Here is a 21,193-nt window from a genome sequence, read left to right as displayed (position 1 = left end):
GCAGTAATTCGTATGTTTGTTTTAAATAGTGTGTATCCCACCTATTCGTTTTTCTTTTTAGTTTTTCTAATTCTAAGATTGCCTGGCAGAGATCGCTACTTAGCGATGAGGCCGCGTTTTGTATCCTGCTTCATTCTTCACGTGTTTGTTCTTTTTTTTAGTTTTTCTGAGTGGTGTACAAATAAAGAGTATAAATAAAAAAATATCATCAAATTGTTCAGTTTTCTAACAAATCTTTAATCTATTCTCTAATTTATTTCAAGTAGGCCTAATACAAGCACTTTTGAAACGTCAAGTCTGTCCGTGTGTAGTGACTCTACCACCGGTTCGGAAGGCAGATTCTACCGAGAAGAAGCCGGCAAGAAACTCAGCAGTTGCTCTTTTCCAACATCAAAAATTTACATTTTATATTTTAACATTCATTTTTCTATCTTGTGAGAGATGAAAGCGGGGCCGGATGCTTCCGAGCAACCTTGTCATTAAGAAACTCATCAATTGTATAATAACCTCGCTGTAATAAATGTGTTTTAACACATTCTTTAAACTTATGGATTGGTAGGTCCAAAATTACCTTAGGAATCATATTATAAAAGCGTATACTCAATCCCACAAATGACTTCTGCACCTTTCGCAGACGATATGCAGATGTCACTAATTTATGACCATTTCTTGTAAGTCGACTGTTTATATCCACTTTTTGTTTATAAAGACTAATATGTTGTCTTACAAATACTATATTGTTATAAATGTATCAAATGTATCGAGAATCAATTATGTTTATTTGTTATAAACCGTGGCAGTTTCATCTACATTAATTTACTTTACATTAAAAAACTGTTCAATTCAGACAGACTCCTAAAACAAGTTTTTTTTTAATGCTAATAACAACCAGGTACAAGGTGAATGATAATACTATTTCCGATATAAACAAAACATTCCAAATGACCGGAACAAATAAAATATTTTATGTAGATTCAGATTAGACTTAGGTATTTGATGTAGGTTATACAATAAGAATCCCGTAGCCCAACGCTACGTATGCTGAGTCAAATAAGTTTTTGAATATTATAAGATAGCCTTTAATCGTACAGCGATGGAATTGGTAGGAATATTACAATATAATGTTACTCGGATATACCGTATTTTATAATGTAGATATTGGTGCTAATTCATTATCATAATCATCAAGACATCCAATGGACGTCCACGGCTGGACAGAGTCTTTTGTCCATGCGTCTAGTTCAAGGGTCAAGGGAACCGGAGTCGCAATTTCAGCCTCCTGGGACCTCAACGTCCATAGTTCTCCGAGCTACATGCCCCGCCTATTGCCACATCAGCTTCGTATACGAATCTCTTTCCTGATTTGATCACGGAGATATACTCTAACTATAGCTCACTCCATCGCCTGATGAGTGACCAGGATCCTTTTTCTGGCGTAGTGTGAAGCAGTGAAAGCCCAGTGGGTAGGACTTCGACTTAACTTTCGGGGGGCCGAGTTCAAGCACGCACCTCTTACTGTTCTAAGATAAAGTTGCATTTAAAGCAATTAAAATATCACTTGCTACAACGGTGAAGGAAAATATCGTGAGGAAACCTGCATTCCTGAGAGTTCTCCGTTATGTTCTCATAGGTATGTGGAGTTCACCGAACCACACTGGGCGTGGTGGTGGTGGACTACGGCCTTAACCCCTTCAAATTGTGGGAAGAGACCCTGTAGTGGGCCAGTAATGGGTTGATATAATAATGATGATGATAACAGTATGAAAAACTAAAGCACTCTTTAAGATCCCGTCAATGTGCTTAAGTTAAGAGATTTATGCAACAGAGAATCGGCGCCAATGTATCTAATTGATCAACTGCCTTGTTTTAAATGTATCCCTATCCTTGTCCCTATTATATCAACCGACGAGGGGTAAAATTTACTTATCCACCTGCCAAAGCAAGGCAAAAAAGTGAGTGAATAAAACTGTGGGGGAAGATAAACATTTTTTCGTTAACCCGTAGATAATATTGTCTACTGCCCATGCTAGCCATGTTGTCATATATTTGACATGGTGGGTCATTAATATAAAATATCTCCTATATCGTACTCCGTTGCTGTGTGAAAGAAACTTTCGCTGTTCATCAATAATACTATTAGAGAAATAGGGACATTTGCTTTAATTTTTCTTTCTCTTTTTTACAGTCAATCAAAGTGGAGTCTACATTTTTGGTGATAATAATAACATTCGGTGTATTCGCCCTGATCATTCCATTGTATCTGTTCATATTGAGCTTAATATCGCTGTTTTCTAAATCGAAATGCACCGATGAAATTGAATCTGGAACCTTATTCTTAGAGCCGGAGCAACCAGATTGCCATGACAAAGTCCTCGTGATTTTCACGTTCCTTTTTTTACTTATATGCTGGTAAGTGCTTACATTTACATACTACAATCTCCTTTTTATTTTTACCGTAGGGATATGATAAAACGTGCATAATCCCTAGAGTAAGTATTTAAGTTAAAAAAAAAAGTGTGTTTACTTAGGTACACGCGTTAGAAGTTATACTTCTTTGGCGAAACAAGATACTCGTATCAATCTTTATAAAAATTTCATCTTTCACCTTATTCTACTTTTGTAAAAAAAAAAAGAGATTAACAATGGACAACCAAGTTTCACTCAACGTTAAAATTGAATAACTGCAATAAGCCCGCGGACTTTGACAATTAAAAGTGTACAGTGTGAAACCTTTCTTGAAAAACTAAAATGCTTACTATAGCTCACTTTAGAATGCGGGTTTTCTGTGACGGTATGCGCGCGCATCGTATAAATTTACCCTCATAATTTTTCCCTAAAGCGCCAAAAGAAGTATTACTTCAAAAATACTTGGGAGTTATGCTAATTTATTAAAGACTATTTAGATAGGAGGAAATATCACTAATATTCTATTTAGAAAAGTTATTAGTTATAATATGCTAATATATTTTTTATGAATAATATACATAAATACTGATAAAATACATATAAACACCCAGCCACTGAAAAAAATTCCTGTTCATCACACAAACATTTTCCAGCTGTGGGAATCGAACCCACGGCCCTTGACTCAGAAAGCAGGGTCGCTGGCCACTGCGCCAATCGGCCATCAAAAAAGAATCAAACGAGACTCAATTAAGAACACCTACTCGTATTGTACCTGTCTATCTACAGATCGACTTCAAAAGTAACATGCTGACAAAAATTTTATTAGTTTTTTATAGATATACAAATGACCTAAATTTCCGGTGTTTAAATAAATACAGCGTTTCTTCGTATTTTTTACAATATTTGTACCCATCAACTTCAAAGTCAAGTCTCATAATATGTAAATAGTGTTTTTAAATAATAGTTTAGGTATGAACTTCCTAGAACCAACAGTCAAACGAGTCAAGGTTTACAAAGGAAGGACTCTAGAAATATTGTATTTTTACCTTCAGGATATACATTTTAAATGGGTTAGTAAGAGGACAATGCTGACTTTTCAGCTTTAAGAAACAGCTTTAAGAAAGATTAATTTATAGACCTCCCCGACGCACTAGGGAGCTCTATGGAAGTTATAAGTTTGAGGTTCCGGGTTCGCTCTCCGGCAAGGAAATTTGGGAATTTATAATTGTCTAGTGGGAGGCTCTTGAAGCGTGTCTAGTCCCTAGACCCTACCGACCAAGATGTGCCACTAAACGATCTAACGGTCCGTTACGATGTCACTAACTGGGGCTAACAGTTTAGCCCAGTACCATCTTAGACTGCATCATAACTTACCATCAGGTCAGATTACAGTGAAAGGCACACTCTTAGCTTTTTTTAGTGAAATAAAAAAACAGACAATGGTTTGGTTTTGCTCGGTATTGGTTTAAGAGTTAACTAAAACCTAGTCTTGTTTTACTTTACTAATCTGTATACACCATATCGTTTTCTTTTGTCCTTTTTAATTTGGTTGACCCGCTATTTTACTCAATTAAATTCTAAAAGTTCCAAAATAAAAATTTAGTTTGCTTAAGAACAATGATATTCAAATTACAAATACAATGTGTTGACGACGATAATGATTACTCCACCAGTTGGGACACCAACGATACCTAGTATAAAAAATTGGGCATTTTTGGATATACTTGACAATCTTAAAACAGACAAGCAAACAATGCTAAAATCAAACCCATCTCGCTGCCAAGCCAAACATTTTAAGCGTACATCTCAAAAGTTAAATTATTTTTACGAGAATTTTTACTTGTAGATGCAGTGCTTTTTATTTGAAACATTTAGATTACAATCCTGTGTATAAAGCCAAATCAGACAAACCAACTTTACTAGTATTTTAGGTTTGGTATTTAGTATTAGCTGACTCGTGTTGACCGTACTCAAGCGTGTCATTTAAAAATTGAAATAAAAAAAACATCGGATCGTTTGATGATGACAGATTAAAGTTAACTCCAGTGTGGCGTTAGATTGCAGATCTCTATAAATTTCATAGATGTCTGTTTTATTTGATGAAGGTTGACATATTGGTAAAGGAAATATGAAGAGGAATTGATACATTATTTCTTTGCAATATACTCCGATATTTTGCACAACAGTTATTTGTCTATTTACTTTTTAGTCGTTAGAAAGCATGCCACAAGAGGAACATTAACTTGTCAATTATATAGGAATTGTCGAATTAAATTAGGTTGTCAATACAAAACGAAAGATTTGCTTTGAAACTGCTTTATTGAAAACTTACTATAGAGGTAAGAGTAATCTTTTGAGCATTATTTTATAATAAAGCTATGAAGCTAACTACTAACCATTTACAAGTAATATTCACAAGCAAAAGAGCAATGAAATTAAAACAACACGCAGTTATCCCGATAGATAGCTTATTATTTACATACTCAATTCAAAATTCTACTTTATGCGGTTTACGGCACACACAACACAATATAAACCTAAAAGTCAAAGTTTGCTCTTAGCATTTTCAAAACGAAACTTGCATTCAACACGCGCATTTAATAAGTGTTAAACTTATTAATAAATAAAAATTGCAAGCGACTATACAAAAAACAATGTTATGTTGTTATATTTAAAGCTGTGTTTAAATTACAGTGCTCTTATATCCGGAATGGTTTTGAGTAATGAGCAGTCCCGGATGGCTGTGGCGGAGAGTCGCAACGTTATTAGCTGCGCCTGCGCAGATATAGCTTCCTGGCTTTCAACTGCTGCGCAGGAGTTGCACCAGAGTCTGGTACCTCCAGTGGATATGGTGTTTTATGCTTATAACGAGGATTTGAGGAGTAAGCTTTTAAGATTTAATTTTTGTAAACATAATATATTAACAACTAGCATTTTTCGGTAAGTATATAAGTTTTTATTTCGATCTACCGTCCCATGCTATCTGTTTCGTGGATGCAAGCTATCACTATGCTAAATTTGTAACCATCAATGATCTTGCCATCGGTATTTTATATTTCTCCGCAACAGTCTCGTAATGCTTTCCTGGTATTAAAAGTACCTAGTCAATGTCTGCTTCCAGGATGCAAGCTATCTTTATATTCAATTTCTACAAGGTCAGTGCAGTGGTTTAGCTGAATATAAGTAAGAAACAAACAAACAGACGGACTTTTGCATGTATAAAAATAGCACGGATATGGAGCACACAAAGATGCCAACACTACATAGAGCATGGATAACAAGCTCCATGTTGTCCGCAACCAATCTTTAATACAATCTTTAATTATATTTTTTCTAAGAGACTTAAGGAAGATATTGCTTTAGCAATAAGAAGGCCTTTGTATACCAATGTTGTGGCATTATATTGCTACTTCATTTGTGTTATTTGTAATGAATCGATAAGTCTATCAATGTACATAGAAGTCGTGATATTAAAACAAAGATATCATTACCATACATCTTCGTGACTACGTTTAGGTTGATTCTTCTGTACCATGACGCTTATATCTAGGTATCTTTAACTAAATTTTTGGATATTTTCATATCTTTGGTCAGGTGATTCAGGTCTAATTTTCTTCGTCTGGGAAGAGTTGCGAATTCCTGGGTGTCTAGCAGAGCGAGTAAGGGGAAATACCGTGGTAGTTTTTAATTCCGGTATATCCAACGGGGAGAATATCCCACGTATGGGGAAGCCATTAATTTTTTCACCACGATAAGATAAAAGTTCTGATTTATGTCGGTCTATTTCATTCTACTCCGGGTCAAAAAACTGAAATTCAGATCTGTGTCCGCTCTGGTCAGATCTATTAAGGTCCGTTTTACTATATAAGTCTTATATTATACCTCCCTTGGTAAATAGCTGAACCTTCAATATTTACAGGCATATAAACAAAAAAGTAACCGAGCCATGATAAGAACCTTTTTGTACGCACTTTGCCGTAAACATCTCTCTTGACAATTTATAGGCTACCAAACTATCATGAACTCCGAGCAAAATTTTGTTGGCCCGAATGTTTCAAAGAGGTATTTACTAGGGATGTAACAAATTTTGAAAGTATTAGCCGTTGGTCATCATCATCATTTTTTGTTTATTTAGCTAGATTGTGACACGGTCCTCTTTACATGCAGAAAATACTATATCTAGGCTTAGCCTAGTCCAATAATTTCGTGGCCAACAAAACTCTGGATCGGTGGTTGACGCCTATTCACCTGTAAAAATAGCGCTTACTGCATCTGTTGTACAATAATTGCGTCGTTGGTCAAGTGTACAACAAATGATCACGAGGTTCTGTTATTTATTCTCGGATCGAGCAAAGTATTGAAAGTTGGTTTTACTGCTAAAAATCTCAGTACCTGCCCAGACTTAGGAAAGTGACGGTGTATAAGTCAAGTATAAGCTGACCTCCATGACTTTGACGACCTTCCTGGCGCAGCGGTGAGCGCCGTGATTTTAAGTAGGAAGTTACGGGTTCGATTACCGGCAGGGGCAATTTGGAAATTAATAACTTCTAAATAATCTCTGGTCTGGTCTCGTTGGAGGCTTTAGACGTGGCTAACTAACACCCTACCGAAAGACGTACCGCTAAGCGATTTAGTGTCCCGGTGCGTGTAAACCGATTAGGAGTATGACTACCAAAGTCCCTAACAGGTCAACCCACTGCATCTTAGACTGCATCATGACTTACTACCAGGTGAGATGAGGTGGGATTGCAGTCAAGGGCCAACTTGTGAAAAAAAACTATACTTTATGAATAAAAATAGAATAATAAAATTGTAAAACCCTCTCTCCTATGACAGGCTAGACCTGTGCCCAGCAGTGGGACTTTGATAGGCTGCGGAAATGATGATGAATGAAATTGATTGTAAACTGTTTGTTTTAAACAAACGTGAAAACGCATTTAGTAAAATATTAACCTACAGAACTAAACATTATGCAGTTACTCAACCCTAGATATACGTCTAACGAGCTCTCCATCGTTAAATGAGACCCCTTGATATAATTCAAAGGGCAAACCTGAAGTTTCCGGAAAGACACGCTGATGACACATTATATCCATATTTTATACGTTTCTATACATTTGAGGCGCAATAAAACGTTGCTGTTGAGTGTGTATTTCCCTTGTTCCCAATCTTTGTCGGTGTTTTGAATATAAATGTACATTTATTTCCATAATAACATAGCCTCTGGGTGTGATGGAGATCTTTTTGTATACTTGCATTGATTGTGTTCCTACATTTCTCTGTTACAATTTCAGTCTTTGGATCTCTTAATATATGTATTAGCTGTTGCCCGCGACTTCATACACGTTTGTACCGTTTTTAAGTAACAATTCCGTCATACACAATTTTTGCATCACCATTTAGGCAGCGCACGCCACGGAACCTCTCAAAAGGAATAATCATTCTTATTTTGAAAATATTTTTTACTGATACTCCGTTTCTATGGATTGTAGCATGATGTTATATACCCTATGATGTTAACCCTATAGCTTTCCTTGGTAAACTGACTAGCTAACAAACAACAAGTTGTTATTCGTTGGATAGTCCAACAACAAACAGTTGTTTGTTGTTTGTTGGATACTTAGTCCATCTATCATCCATTTAAAATAAACCCTTTGGCATGATAATATTAGTCCAGATTTAATAATATTTTTATTTACAGATGTAGCAACGCTTTTAGGACAACCAATACAGCAAGCAATAGCATCAGAAAGTGGCATTGATTTAGTTCTGGATTCTTTAGCAGATATTATCACAGGTACATATAAATAGTAGAGTAAACCAGACATTCAAACGTAATTAATACTAATCTAGGAGTATAAGTAAGTACTCTATCAAGGGGTAAAATAGTGACTATATTACATTCCAATTTTATAATAAGTCCCGCACATCAGCTACACAAACGCATAAATCACCTGAATAGAAATAATGTTTTACTACTTGTTTAACTACAAGTACTTCTCGGAACTTCTAGAACAGTTTTTGCCCAGGCTAAACTGTAAATTCTCGTTATGTGAGATCATAGACCCAAACCAAGACACACAATTTTTGAATTTTTGAATGCAAAATTAAGTCATTAACGCACGTGCTGCCATTTTGAAAATTACAAAACCAACTTTATTCATACCTATGATAAATAATAAAGATTTTTTTATTTTAGAGAGTGAAGACTTATCAACAAAGGTGTCGTCATTACGGGAATCTTGCACCAAAGCTAGTCTTCTCGCAACAGCAGCTTCAGAAAAGATTAGTGATTTGGCTCAGCAATTAGATAGCCTGAGGCAACACTGTGTTGAAAAGGACATCCCTCTTTGTGACACTCTTAGAACGAATACGCTACATATAATGATGAAATTTGATTCAGTGAGTAATTTCCTTTTTACAAACATTCAGATTTATATATGTGATCCACGATAAGCAAAATCTTTTTGAGTTTCCAGGGTAAAGTGAGCGTGACCTGAGGATTCTCTAGTATCGAAGTAAAACGGCGTAAATCGTAAATAAAAATCATTTGAATTACGCCGTAGGTACAGATTGGCTGTCAGTAAAATGTTCATAGTACATATTGGACTTCCGTAAAGTAACGCCCGCATTTATCCAAAGCTTCCTAGTATTAATTCAAATTTTTGCATTTAGATAGTCTATAATTAGTAGGTATTAATTTTAGAGGACAAATAATTTAAACTTAAAAAAACCAATTTTGTCCAGCATTTGTAGTTCGTTTTCATAAACGAAAAAGTTGATTATGGTTTTAAATGATATATTTAATATAAATAGCTCCCACAATTTAGTTTCCACCAACTCACGATTTTGTGCACATTTGTACACGTAAAATCACTCGTATCTTCTTGTACAAAGTTTGTATTTAATTACCGAGTAAGAGCTGTTATGTGGAGACATCTTTACAAACTTTCAAATTAACATTATTTTATATATTTTACTAAAATTAAGTGAATACTGGTGTCATTTTCTGTCAGTGTGATTTTCTGACATTTATAATTTCTTAAACGATAATAAAAATAATTTTAATCGTTAGTCGTAGAAATACCAACTCATATCTGATTGGTCAATGTAAAATTACTATATTTCCCGCGCTTTCCTTTTGGCCAATCAGAACGTTTCCCGGGCAGATGTGAAAATAAGAAAAAGGATAGAGGATGGAAGGCGAATAATGATGGAAAATATAGTGGTGAAGCGGTTTTAACGATAAGAGCGCTGCAATTATATTGTATTATCGTACAAGATAATTGGAATAAAGTTGTAATTAATTAACGCTGGATTTGATTAGCAAACTAGTTTTTTGTGATATCGATGTAAGCAAAACTAAACTGAAGTGTTTGGAGTAATTAAAAATCTACAATTATAGATACTTCAAGAGGAACAACTTCTAGAACTAAACAATTTGGGCGTTACAAACTTAACACAGGCTATATCTACAGCAAGGAAAGAATTTCGTACTTTGCCAACTGCTATATCATCGCAAACTGAGAGAATAAGAGCAGGTAAGGGAGACAACGAAAGAAACACATGTCAAAATTGTTTAAGTTTCTAATACCGGTCAACATTTTTTTTCAGATATTCTCCGCGATATAGAAAATCGAAGACAAATTGTACACAACTCTGCAAAGGTTCTAAACGATATAGTGAGACATCTAACAGCAGGACTGCATAGTCTTGCACGACAAATGGATATGGGTTTAGATAGACTTAATAAGTATGAGATGTGGCGTTGGATAATAGTATTAGGTAACTATTCAATTAAATAATGAATGCCATGAGCGCTCAACTCCTCCACCATGAAAAAAGTGTAATTGGAATATGTTCATCACTTAAAATTTTAACGACCTCTTTCGCGTTCCGGTGAACGCTGTGGTTTAAGGGGGGCCCGAATTCTATCCCAGAAAGGGGCGACTAGGAAATTTATAATATCTGAATTTTCTCTGGTTAAGTCTGGTGAGAGGCTTAAGCCGTGGCTAGTTACTACTCTACCGACAAAGACGTGCCGCTAAGCAATTTAGTGTTCCCCTACTAAATAGCCCTAACAAGTTAGCCCATTACCATCTTAGGCTGCATCATCACTTACTATCAGGTGAGTGGTGCACTCAATTGCTAACTTGTAGTGGCATAAAAAAACTATATACTTATACATAAAACAAGTTATAAAACCCATTATTGATTTATATTCAGTAAATAGCACCAATTCCGTTGTCATGTTGTACCAAGGTAAACAAGTAAGATCTAAAAGCATTGATGTTCTTTTCACAATATTTCCGTTCTAAAAAAAATAGCACTCAAACTTGTAAGACACATCATCAAATTAGTATTTATTTTTAATATCACCCTACCTTACATCAGAACGATACTATAACATAACTATAACTAATATAAATAGATTGGCCATTCAATATTATCCAGCACTATTTTTGGCCTGACAGACGTCAATGGCGCAAAAACATCCACCTAACGACACTCGAATCTGAAATTCTTGTTTTCCATGACGGCGCTTCGCTTGCGTTCGTAAAACTTCGCGGTAGTCAACTTGTCACGTTTCCGTTCGGAAAGGCGGCAAACATGAGTGCGACAACACTTGTCAATTTAGTTTCGTTTAGAGATGTATGACTTAGGTAATGGGCACTAACATCTTGGATTACGATTGGATTAGTGATAGATTAGTGCCTGTGAGTTACTTTCTGATGTCTGTAGAGTTCTGACCACTACTTCTTTAGAGTTAGCCAGTCCAAAAAAAAGTACAATCGCAATCCGCTCAGATTTGATGCATACCTGGATGGTGTCTCATAATAAGCCATACAAAGTATATGAAACGTTTCCATGCAATAAATAAGCTTAAATAAATATCCCTATAAATAAAAATTAGAATGATTAATAGTAATATTTAAGAATAAATAATACAAATCTTGACCTATACCCAACTTATAATAATGGATGGATAGCTTCTTAAGTTTCCTTGGTGGCTATTTATTTCTGAAACCAGTTTTTTTCTTGTATTTCACAGCGTGCAATGTAATTATTTGTTTCGTGATGTTGCTCATCCTTCTAGCAATGTGTTGCGGATGTGGCAATGCGAAAATTCACGCAAAAAGAACTCTACAAGTGTAAGTATGTCGTAATTTTTCTTTCCTTTAACATTGGAAACAAACGACGTAATCATGTGTTTCCATATCTTAACTTCTCCAAATTTATCATAAATTTAATTTAATAGTCCATATTCAATTACCCAATTTATTTATATTTATTGTTTATGTTTTATTCCTTTTTCAGATCATCATTTGGTTTATGTATTGTGTCAATCATTCTATGGAGTGTTGTTTCTGCTATATTTCTTATCTCTGGGTATGCTGAGGTAGGTTATTATTTATTCTTAACTACTCAGTTTATCTTCGTTTCATCTCTAAAATTAATTTTAGGTACGTTTACTATTCGTAAATACGATTGTTTTCTATCTTAATCTACAGACATTTATTAAAAACAATTCTAAGTAGGTATTGCCACTTCAAATTTTTTGTCTCCCTAAACTACCGCAAACAAAATCAAAAAAGGGGATTAATCGATTGGGAAAAATTTTAAAACACTGACAACAATAGATTGCTGTCCACACTAAAATTAAAATTGCAGAATTGTATATGTTTGTTTGTTTTACGTAGCTCAACCACTGCATTAGTTTTGAAAAAAATAAGCAAAGAATAGCAAGGATATTGCTTGCACTCTGGGGATGGATGTAGAGCATCCTACATTTTATCCCGGAAAAACTAACAGTTCTTAGGGATTTTTTTTAATCGAAAAAATGTGGACGTCGTCTCGATCAACACCTAGTATAATAGCTGTAGCCCACGGCTTCACTCACGTTAACGTAGATTTTGTCAATCATAACCTGAATTCCTATTTTTCCAGCCCTCAGTAGTTTTTCCTGAACAAAAGATAAAGACCCTATGTTCTGTACCTACTTCGCAAATTTCATTCGCATTTATAACATTACGTTAATGTTAGTATTAGCAAATTCATTCTCGTAGTAAATTATCAAACAACATGTTTGTCTAAAGCAGTATCAATCACACAAAAATAATAACATAGGAATATTTTAACCCGGATCCGGTATTAGATATAAACCTGTTTACTAATTGTTGAAAAACTATGGAGTATCATAAATAAACACGCAAAAAATTGAGCTATATTATTAATCCTTGAAGTGTCACTCACCAACGAATAAATTAGCTATAGTATATAGCTATACTAGCGGTTGCCCGCGATTTCGTCTGCGTTTGATTTTGTTTTTTGATGTGGTATTCAATTTGGTTATAGTTCTAAAAAAATTAAACCTTAAATGAGGGGTTTTGTGCTGTCCGCTGATGAGTTCTGTCCTCTATCTCCAACCACATTCATCAGATCTACACAAAGTTTGGGCAAAATTAAACACTTATTATAACCTCTATAGTCCAAAAATAATTATTTAAATCTGTTATAATTTGTCGGATTTATGGTGTAAAGTCGTCAAACACTTTCATCCCCTCTCCCAAAGGAACCGAGCTTAATGTCGAGATAAAAAGTATCCTATATTACTTCTAACACTTCCAAAAATATGTGTACAAAGTTTCATGAGGATCAGTTAAGTAGTTTTTGCGTGAAAGCGTAACAAACAAACATACATTGACAATACTTGAAGTTCAATTAAGTTATTAATATATACTAGTAGTTTTTGTGACAGAGCTAGTCCGTAGAAGTACTACCACCGTGCTTATTTATGCCGCCAAGCAGAATTGGTGCAATGCTGTGTTCGGGTAAGAAAAGCGTGCTTGGCGGGCCTGTTGGGTAATTAACTAAGGGGTGGGTGCTAAGCCTCATGTGCCTGAAATGTCAACATCAACCTAAGGGAGCTTGATGTTGCAGACCGTATTCCTTGCATGCCCTGCGGAGTATTCATGTGTTTTAAGGCGAAAGTTTTCCAATTACCTTAAGGTCCGAGAATGATGAAGAAGAAAAAAAAATGTTCAAAATAAGAATTCTCAAATAGCGATTCCAGAGGAATTAGTTTAAAACCGTAATAAACTCGGGACGAAGAACGCGGGCATCTGCTAGTATAAAAATTACTGTTGTTGTAAGTTGAAGTGCTTACGTTTATAACTGCAAATCAAAATAATATACAAATGCATTAAATATAACGACACGCAGTTGATTATAAAGGAAGTGAAATAGGCTAATATTGCTTCCGAAATAAATTATCTACTTACTTAATATTAACAAAGTACGTAAGCAAAAATATTACCATGGAACGTAATAATTTCATAACGTGTATTTTTTCATAAATAAAAGAAAAAAAAATGAACGTCCTTGCGTTCTTTTATTACAAAAGAATGTGTCTAGATATGACAAAGATCGCGAACCATCGATTTCCTAACAATTTATTTCCACGATGTAACATAACTATTTTATTAGCAATCTCTTAGTCGTCGTTATTCGCTCTTTCTTATTTAGTAGGCTCTCGAAAATTATATTCGGATCCGAATGGGGCTGCTTCAGCTCTTGCTCTGATATTTAACTAATAATTTTTATAACTTCCTTTGAACCGAACTTTCCTCATCAAATAAGTTATATTTTACTTGTGACACTGACGATCTTTTAGAGAGAGAGAGAGTTATGCGTTGTCAGTATACCTACCAATCAAATGAATTTGTGTAAGTATTAGGTTTGTCTACACAATTGCTCTTTCATATTTGACTTGCGTCTCCAACTTCCAAGCATCTCCTAAAGTTAATAACATAGGTGCGAGTTTTAATGACGATGAATATTAAACCGTACCTATAAGTCTTAAGTAATCTAGGCTTTTGTCACCCTACAATGAGTATACGAACAATTCGTTTTGCGCCATACTGAATCTATATGATTGGATAAACAGTGACTTCCACAGTAGTAAGAAACTTTTCAATATTTAGTTAGTTTTTACGAAAAAACATTATGTTCGAAAATAAAAAAAATCCTTGCTGTTATATTATAAGTGCGAAAGTGTGTTGGTTTGTTTGTCCTTCTTACACACCCCAACTAAGCAAACATTCTTAACTTTTGACATAGAGTTAGTTTAAAGGACGGAGAGTAACATAGGCAAATCGGTTCCAGAGGAATTAGTTAAAAACCATAATAAACGCGGACGCAGAACGCGGGCATCTGCTAGTATAAAAATTACTGTTGAAGTTTCTGCTTACGTTTATAGCTGCGAAACAAAATAATTCAAACCTAAATATAAATATAATGAAATATGCTAAAGATGACAACAGCGAGTTAAAAACCCTGAACATGATAATGTGATGCTAGGATACTAATGATTTAAATATTAATTTATCAATCAACAAGTTTATTATATGTGTAATTATATTGTACCAAGTATAGTAATAGTTTACTCATATTTCAGGTTTATGCATGCCAAATTTTGTGGGAGGGAAAATATGAGACCTTGTCAACACTTTTGGATCGTCCATCCCCTCTACTATACAATAACGATGGAATTTTCGATGTCTTATTTAAAGATCTATACAATGTCACCGTAGATGTACCTGTCAAAAATGTTTTAAGGTAAAACGTTTCTGTGTAAAGATATAAAGTAATAGGATATATTAGGTTGGACATAATACCCTTAAAAGTTAAAAGCGACAACAAAAAGCTTTTACGTGAAGAAATTCGGAGAAGATATAATATGCTTATTTTTATCATATTATGTGAAATTTTTTATATCTAAGAATATCAAGAAAAGTTTTTTATATTGATAATTCAATATGCACTGTCTACATGATCAGGAGTTGTGCGTATGTATATGTTCTTATTGGATTGGCTAACTGGTGAGTCTAGACTAAACTAGCTGTGTCTGTTATGTAGTTAATACGCATGTTCGATTATGGATTACACACACACACACACAGACAGGGTTCGATATCCGGATAAAACCAAAAATAAATAAATAATAAATAAATATATTACGACAATATACACGTAACCTAGCCCCAAAGTAAGCGTAGCTTGTTTTTCGTGTAAGATGATTGATTAATATTTTAATGAATAATATACATAAATACTTATAGTATACAGAAAAGCACCCTTATACTGAATAACATTCCTGTTCATCACACAGAGATTTTCCAGTTGTTGGAATCGCACCCACGGCCTTGGACTCAGAAAGCAGGGTCACTACCCACTGCGCCAATCGGCCGTACAAATGTAATGTAATGCTTAATTTGGCCAGTAGGTTGGAAGTTGGAGTGGTCCAGCCCAGTATCTCGTAGAACATGCAAGGTTTAGCATGTTCTTGTAGCCTCTGTTACTATGATTAACATCTGATAAAAACCCGCACTGTCGCAGCAAGGCCAGTCTTTGCTCTAGAAACCCTTTCTCATGCGAGAGTGCTATTATTTAGGTGCAGGCTGCACCTAAATAATAGCTTGTATACATATCGTCTACCTTGTTAATGAATAACAAACTTTTGGAAGGCGTTAGGTTACTCCAAATGGCTGATGGGCCAAATCACTGTTACTCAAGATTTATTTTGAAATGACATGGGTATGTTGCTGAACTATCGTAAATAATAGTATTTTTCTTTTTTTAACTAAACTGAATTCAAGGTGTTGCGTATAAGTACATTAAAGTAGCATCTTATAGCGACTTACAGCGACAAGTTTATTACATATCGGTAACAATTACTGTTACTGAATTATTCATCATCATCATCATCATTTCAGCCTAAGCCTAAGAGCATAGGCCTTTCCCAAGAAGCGCCACCACACCCGGCCCTCAGCTTTCCTCATCCACCCACACCCCGTCACTCTCTTTATTTCGTCAATACGATGGAATGACGAAGTTATTATTTTAAATTATCAAAAACAACGTGAGGAAACCTGCATACCTGAGAGTTCTCCATAATTTTCTCAAAGGTGTGTGAAGTACACCAAATTCGCACTATAATACAATAATCATTTACATATGTATTTATTATAATGATAGTATTAACTTAATTAATATTTATAATAGCAGGTTAAATATGTTTATATTCAGTATATTTTATACATTGCGCCGCTACCCTTTATATAAGAAGAGATTGCTTTAGCAATAAGGCCCCCTTTGCATACCAATTTTTTTATAATTTTTTTATTATATGTATTTTGTGTTTTTGCCTATAAATTTGTGTGCAATAAATTTTCATGTATCTATTTATCTACCTCATCGCCAATTTATCTTCGCAGCTCGTTTATCAACATGGGTATCTATAGTTTTCTGTTTTTTAAGTTCTATCAATCAACAGCTGTCCGACCGTATTTTGAAGTCATCACTGGCAACATAAACCTTTGATAGAATTTAGTTTTCAGACACCAAGGCATTTACAACTAAAACTGGCATACTTTTGCAAAATCAGGCTAAATTTCGCCAGAGAAATTTAACAAAGGAAAATGCCTGACAAGATAAATTACATAAACAAAGAGCCAATAAAATGTACACGATACTCCCTTAACAAATATTCTTTAAGCCTTTGTAATAGCAATTTATGTAACAAAAAAGCTATTGTTGCCCAAAATAAAAAGCTTTCAGCGTAAATACAATTTGTTTCAAGTAGAATAGCTTTTTTGTATCACAATTCAAATAAATTGCGATAATTACTGTCCTTGACCCTAATTTTTAATCTTTCGTGTGCCTCAGACACACAGTCTGGTCGGCAGTCAGCTACCTAAATATTTCTGTCTATCCTATAGCAAGACTTTAGTTCAGCGGTACATTTTCAGTTGTAGCGTTGTAAGACATTTTTGCTGATACAGTAACTCTTCTTCCAACATAATGATAAGCTGTAGAAGTTCCCATCCCTCGTTTTGGGCACGTGCCCTAATCATTCTTGCATCGTTGATGTCGGTAAAGGGATAGGCGTTATACTTAAGCAGTTGGATTTTAGCCTTTACCGTCGCGACCGTTGCCACGGTCTTCCTCTACAGCTTTGTCCTTCAACATTAATAATTAATGTTTTTTTTTTAAACTTGCAGTCTAGTATTATGAAAATTAAGCTTACTTTGCTATACTCCGCGAAAAGCAGGAGAATCTGTACGTTTTAATTTACAGATTTTAACGAATTATTGGTAAGTATTAACAATTATTCCTTGTTAAGTCTACCACTTCTGAGGATAGTAGAGAGTATATTTCCGAAGATCTGATTGGTGTTGAGTATAAAAATTGGAGAAATTATAAATAACACCACATAGATTCTCCTGCTTTCACGGAGTTAAGCAATTTAAGTTTAGTTTTCATAATATATCATGGAATTTCGCAAAGCCCAATATTGCAGTCAAATGCTTACTTTTTATCGAAAAAATAGCTAAAAATAATGTTGAATTGCGGGATACAAAAAGCGACATGTTTTCTTATAACAAATATCCTACGAGTAAATAAAATAGTAAACCATCACACACTACATATACGTAGTAAAGATTCTACGTTGAAAAGAAGTCAGACTGATTATCTTAAATTAAAATTTAATCAACAATTTTGGCTAGGCCGATTGAAATCAACAATTCACTAGTTTCTCAACGCGAATGAAATTTTAATCCAAACACTTTGTTTTCAGAGAATGTGAAAAAAATGAACCAGCGTACACTGTATTCCAACTCGAAAAAGTATTAGACGTGAACAAAGAGACTTCTTACTTTGAATGGGACGAGCTACAAGATGATTTAAGAAGATTAACAAATTCTATCGACGTTGGTTTCCTAAAGACAATTTCAGATAAATTCAACAAGTTGTTAAATAGAATACTATTCGTCTCTGATGTTAACTTAACGACTTATAGGTAACACAATATGTTGATACTTATTCTGTCGGTCAGAACATTTTTGTCTTTTACATTATATTCACTGATGCGAATTGATATAAATGAACGCAGAGGATTTTTTTTGTTTTTGAAGCTTGGATATTAGTGTATGTATTATCTATATCGGGTCGGTCGCTTACTATGGGCCTCATAAGAAGGCTCAGAGTCACTCAGCGGGCGATGGAGAGAGCTATGCTAGGAATATCTCTACATGATCTACAGCTGGAGGCGAGAGGGGCAGAACCGTGGATTGTGGAACTCCCTACAAAAGACCTATGTCCAGCAGTGGACGCCAATTGCTTGAATCGATTATGAAGATGATGATTATCAATCTATGCTTTCGATACATCCAGTCACAAGGGGATATGAGTTTGTCGTTCTTCTTTTGATTAACCTCACAGCGTTGCAGCTACTAGACTATTCACTTGGTGAACAAGTCAATAATCGATTGTTACGCTAGGAACGGTTTTGTACACAAACGCATCAAAGCTAGCGGGTGGCCTTTAGAGCTTGACCCTTTTTGAATCATTCAATCATAATGGAATGTGTGAAGTCATTTTTAAGCATTGCATGCTTCTCAGTCACGCATCTTCATGTCTACTCCTCTGAATTCTGTGGATTACTCTGTTTAAAAAGATAAAGTATTTTTAATGGAAACATTTTGAATTTGTTCTAGAATGGAATACAATGGTCCCGTTTTGGGAAAGGATTTGCCATCATTTGTGGATCAGCTAGAAAACGTTGCAGTTCAAGTAAGCGATTTGAACACCGCAGGAAGGTTAGAAAGCTTAGGTAAATTGCTTAATGATTTTACATAACAATTGTATCTTTTAAAAGTATGCGCAGTAACATACTATATGAACAACTATAAGGAATTGAAGCTCAAACTACTCGTCATTAGATGAGGGTCCCTTATTTTTAAATCTTAAACACTAGGCTATCGACGCTCGTACAAACGTATAAACCTACTTCAATACAAATCAAAAAGTAAATTAAAAACTATTTTCATTTAAGAAGCAATAACAGACACCCTACATTAAAAGTTTTAATAGATAGGAGCTTCCGTATTAATCTGAAAGCTTCTAAGAGTCTCTTGGAAGTAAACTTGCTAGACAAGTTTACTAGCGCCTCTTCCTTTGCGCTTCCTTGTTTATTTTTAATTTTGTGTCGTCTACACTTATATGTCCATTAAAAAATATGAGAAATTACTTAGTGTCCCGATTTGTAGGCAATACTATTGATGATGTTACTATAAGCTCACTGGGCAATACTAATTTGATAATTGTTCATCGACTTCTTTTAAAAGTATGGCGAGCTTAGCCTTCGAGACACAGAGTTAAAAGTGATATTATGACGCCCACCAATCATGAAAATTAAAACAAATAAATGCAACTGAAATCAAAACCAAACAAAAACCGCACGTTTTTTCTGTAAGATTTTGTATGAGCCTGGGAACGTACAATGTACATGATTGATCAAAGCAAAAGTTCATACTTTAATTTTTAACGTTAAGACTGCCTCGATCTAGCGGTTTGTATGTGGAAATCCAAATCATGGGTTCAATATCAGGCCAATAAATAGTACCTATTGGATTTTTCTATTAAAAAATTCTTAGTTTTAGACTGGAGTTTGGAAATTGATGGTAACCCCCTTGCCTAAAAGAGCACTTTAAGCCAGTCATGTAGGAGCTGCTTCTTTCGGTCTATGAGAGTGAGAATAGAGAGTGCACTTTTGTTTACGCGCTATAATATATCCCGCGTAGTTGGAAAATGGCTGAAATCAGTCAGGGAAAGTTTTGTTTTTCACCTAATTAAGCGTAAGGTAATTTGCGTCAAGAAATCCAATTTTATTGTTTCAGCAACAAGAACCCAAAGAATACATCTATCGAACATCAAGCCACTGGAGCAGTTACGAACGGAGTTGGTCTTCAAATTGACGGAGCTCGAGCTGCAAATTATGCCTTTTAGAAGAAAATTGAACATCTCACTGAGCCACATACACACGGCACAATTTTACATCGACAATCAAGGGGATGTGATCGCCCAAAAGGTAATGTATTATAAATACATGAATATACAATAGAACATCGTGTTTTGTTTAGGAATGTCTGAAGATTTAAATGCGTTGCAAAGATGGCACTCGAATTAAAAATGCTGCTGCGTTAGTAATATTACGATAATGGATGAACTCACGTTGGCTTCTTTGCTTACACATTTTTTAAGCGAACATTCCAAAAAAATACCTAATATAAATATAATATTTGGTTACGCTCGCATTAAACGTATTTAGATTGGCACGTTATGTGAGATTGGCTAAACATCTCGCCTGTTTATTATTCAATCAGTCCTTTTGTAAAAAAATTATCATTGGCCGTGCTAAAATGTTTGCGACCCCTGCGTTAATTTGATTAACAATATTGCTTCTCTTCTTGCGATTTTTTTGGTTTTTCATAAATCACGCAAGAAATTTAAATTTTTCCGGAATAAGAGTCGACTGTGTGTTGTTATGTGTTGTATGTGTTATTCCAAATTTCAGTCATCTTCAGTAGTAATCGAGTAACAAACATTCATCCATACAAACTTTTTACTACTACTAGTTGGTATTCGTCCATAGTTAATTTAAATTATAAGTTTGACCATTATTAAGGTTCTAGTGTCAAAGACATATACTTCTTTAATCGCAGATTTTGCCAAGGCTATACTTTCAATACTTGCCTATTTTTCCAAACAAATTATAATCGAAAAAATAATTAAAGATTATATATATAATAATGTGTCAAATACAGGGTATTGTGTGTAATGTGATTTTTATTGATTTAATGAATTTTTTATCCATAATTTAAATAAATATGAGCATTCTGCATTCCTTCCCTATATGAAATATAAGTTTGGAAAATTTTATACT

At 34.6% G+C, this 21,193-nt stretch overlaps 1 protein-coding gene across 2 annotated transcripts in view; it reads left to right on the top strand.

Moving 5' to 3' along the window:
* LOC120629861 (prominin-1-A) overlaps positions 1 to 21,193 on the top strand; it is a 47,621-nt gene that overhangs the window by 16,566 nt on the left and 9,862 nt on the right. For both annotated transcript variants that reach the window (XM_039898933.1, XM_039898935.1), the window contains exons 3-14: positions 2,186 to 2,409; positions 5,101 to 5,288; positions 8,108 to 8,203; positions 8,606 to 8,808; positions 9,812 to 9,947; positions 10,021 to 10,191; positions 11,459 to 11,558; positions 11,725 to 11,806; positions 14,864 to 15,024; positions 18,047 to 18,268; positions 18,966 to 19,081; positions 20,148 to 20,338. In XM_039898933.1, coding sequence (XP_039754867.1) covers positions 2,186 to 2,409; positions 5,101 to 5,288; positions 8,108 to 8,203; positions 8,606 to 8,808; positions 9,812 to 9,947; positions 10,021 to 10,191; positions 11,459 to 11,558; positions 11,725 to 11,806; positions 14,864 to 15,024; positions 18,047 to 18,268; positions 18,966 to 19,081; positions 20,148 to 20,338 — 1,890 coding nt within the window. The remainder of the gene's footprint in view (positions 1 to 2,185; positions 2,410 to 5,100; positions 5,289 to 8,107; positions 8,204 to 8,605; positions 8,809 to 9,811; positions 9,948 to 10,020; positions 10,192 to 11,458; positions 11,559 to 11,724; positions 11,807 to 14,863; positions 15,025 to 18,046; positions 18,269 to 18,965; positions 19,082 to 20,147; positions 20,339 to 21,193) is intronic.

Source organism: Pararge aegeria, chromosome 15 (assembly GCF_905163445.1).
Source record: "Pararge aegeria chromosome 15, ilParAegt1.1, whole genome shotgun sequence".
Classification (NCBI taxonomy): Eukaryota; Metazoa; Arthropoda; class Insecta; order Lepidoptera; family Nymphalidae; genus Pararge; species Pararge aegeria.
This window is presented reverse-complemented; position numbering and strand designations above follow the sequence as displayed.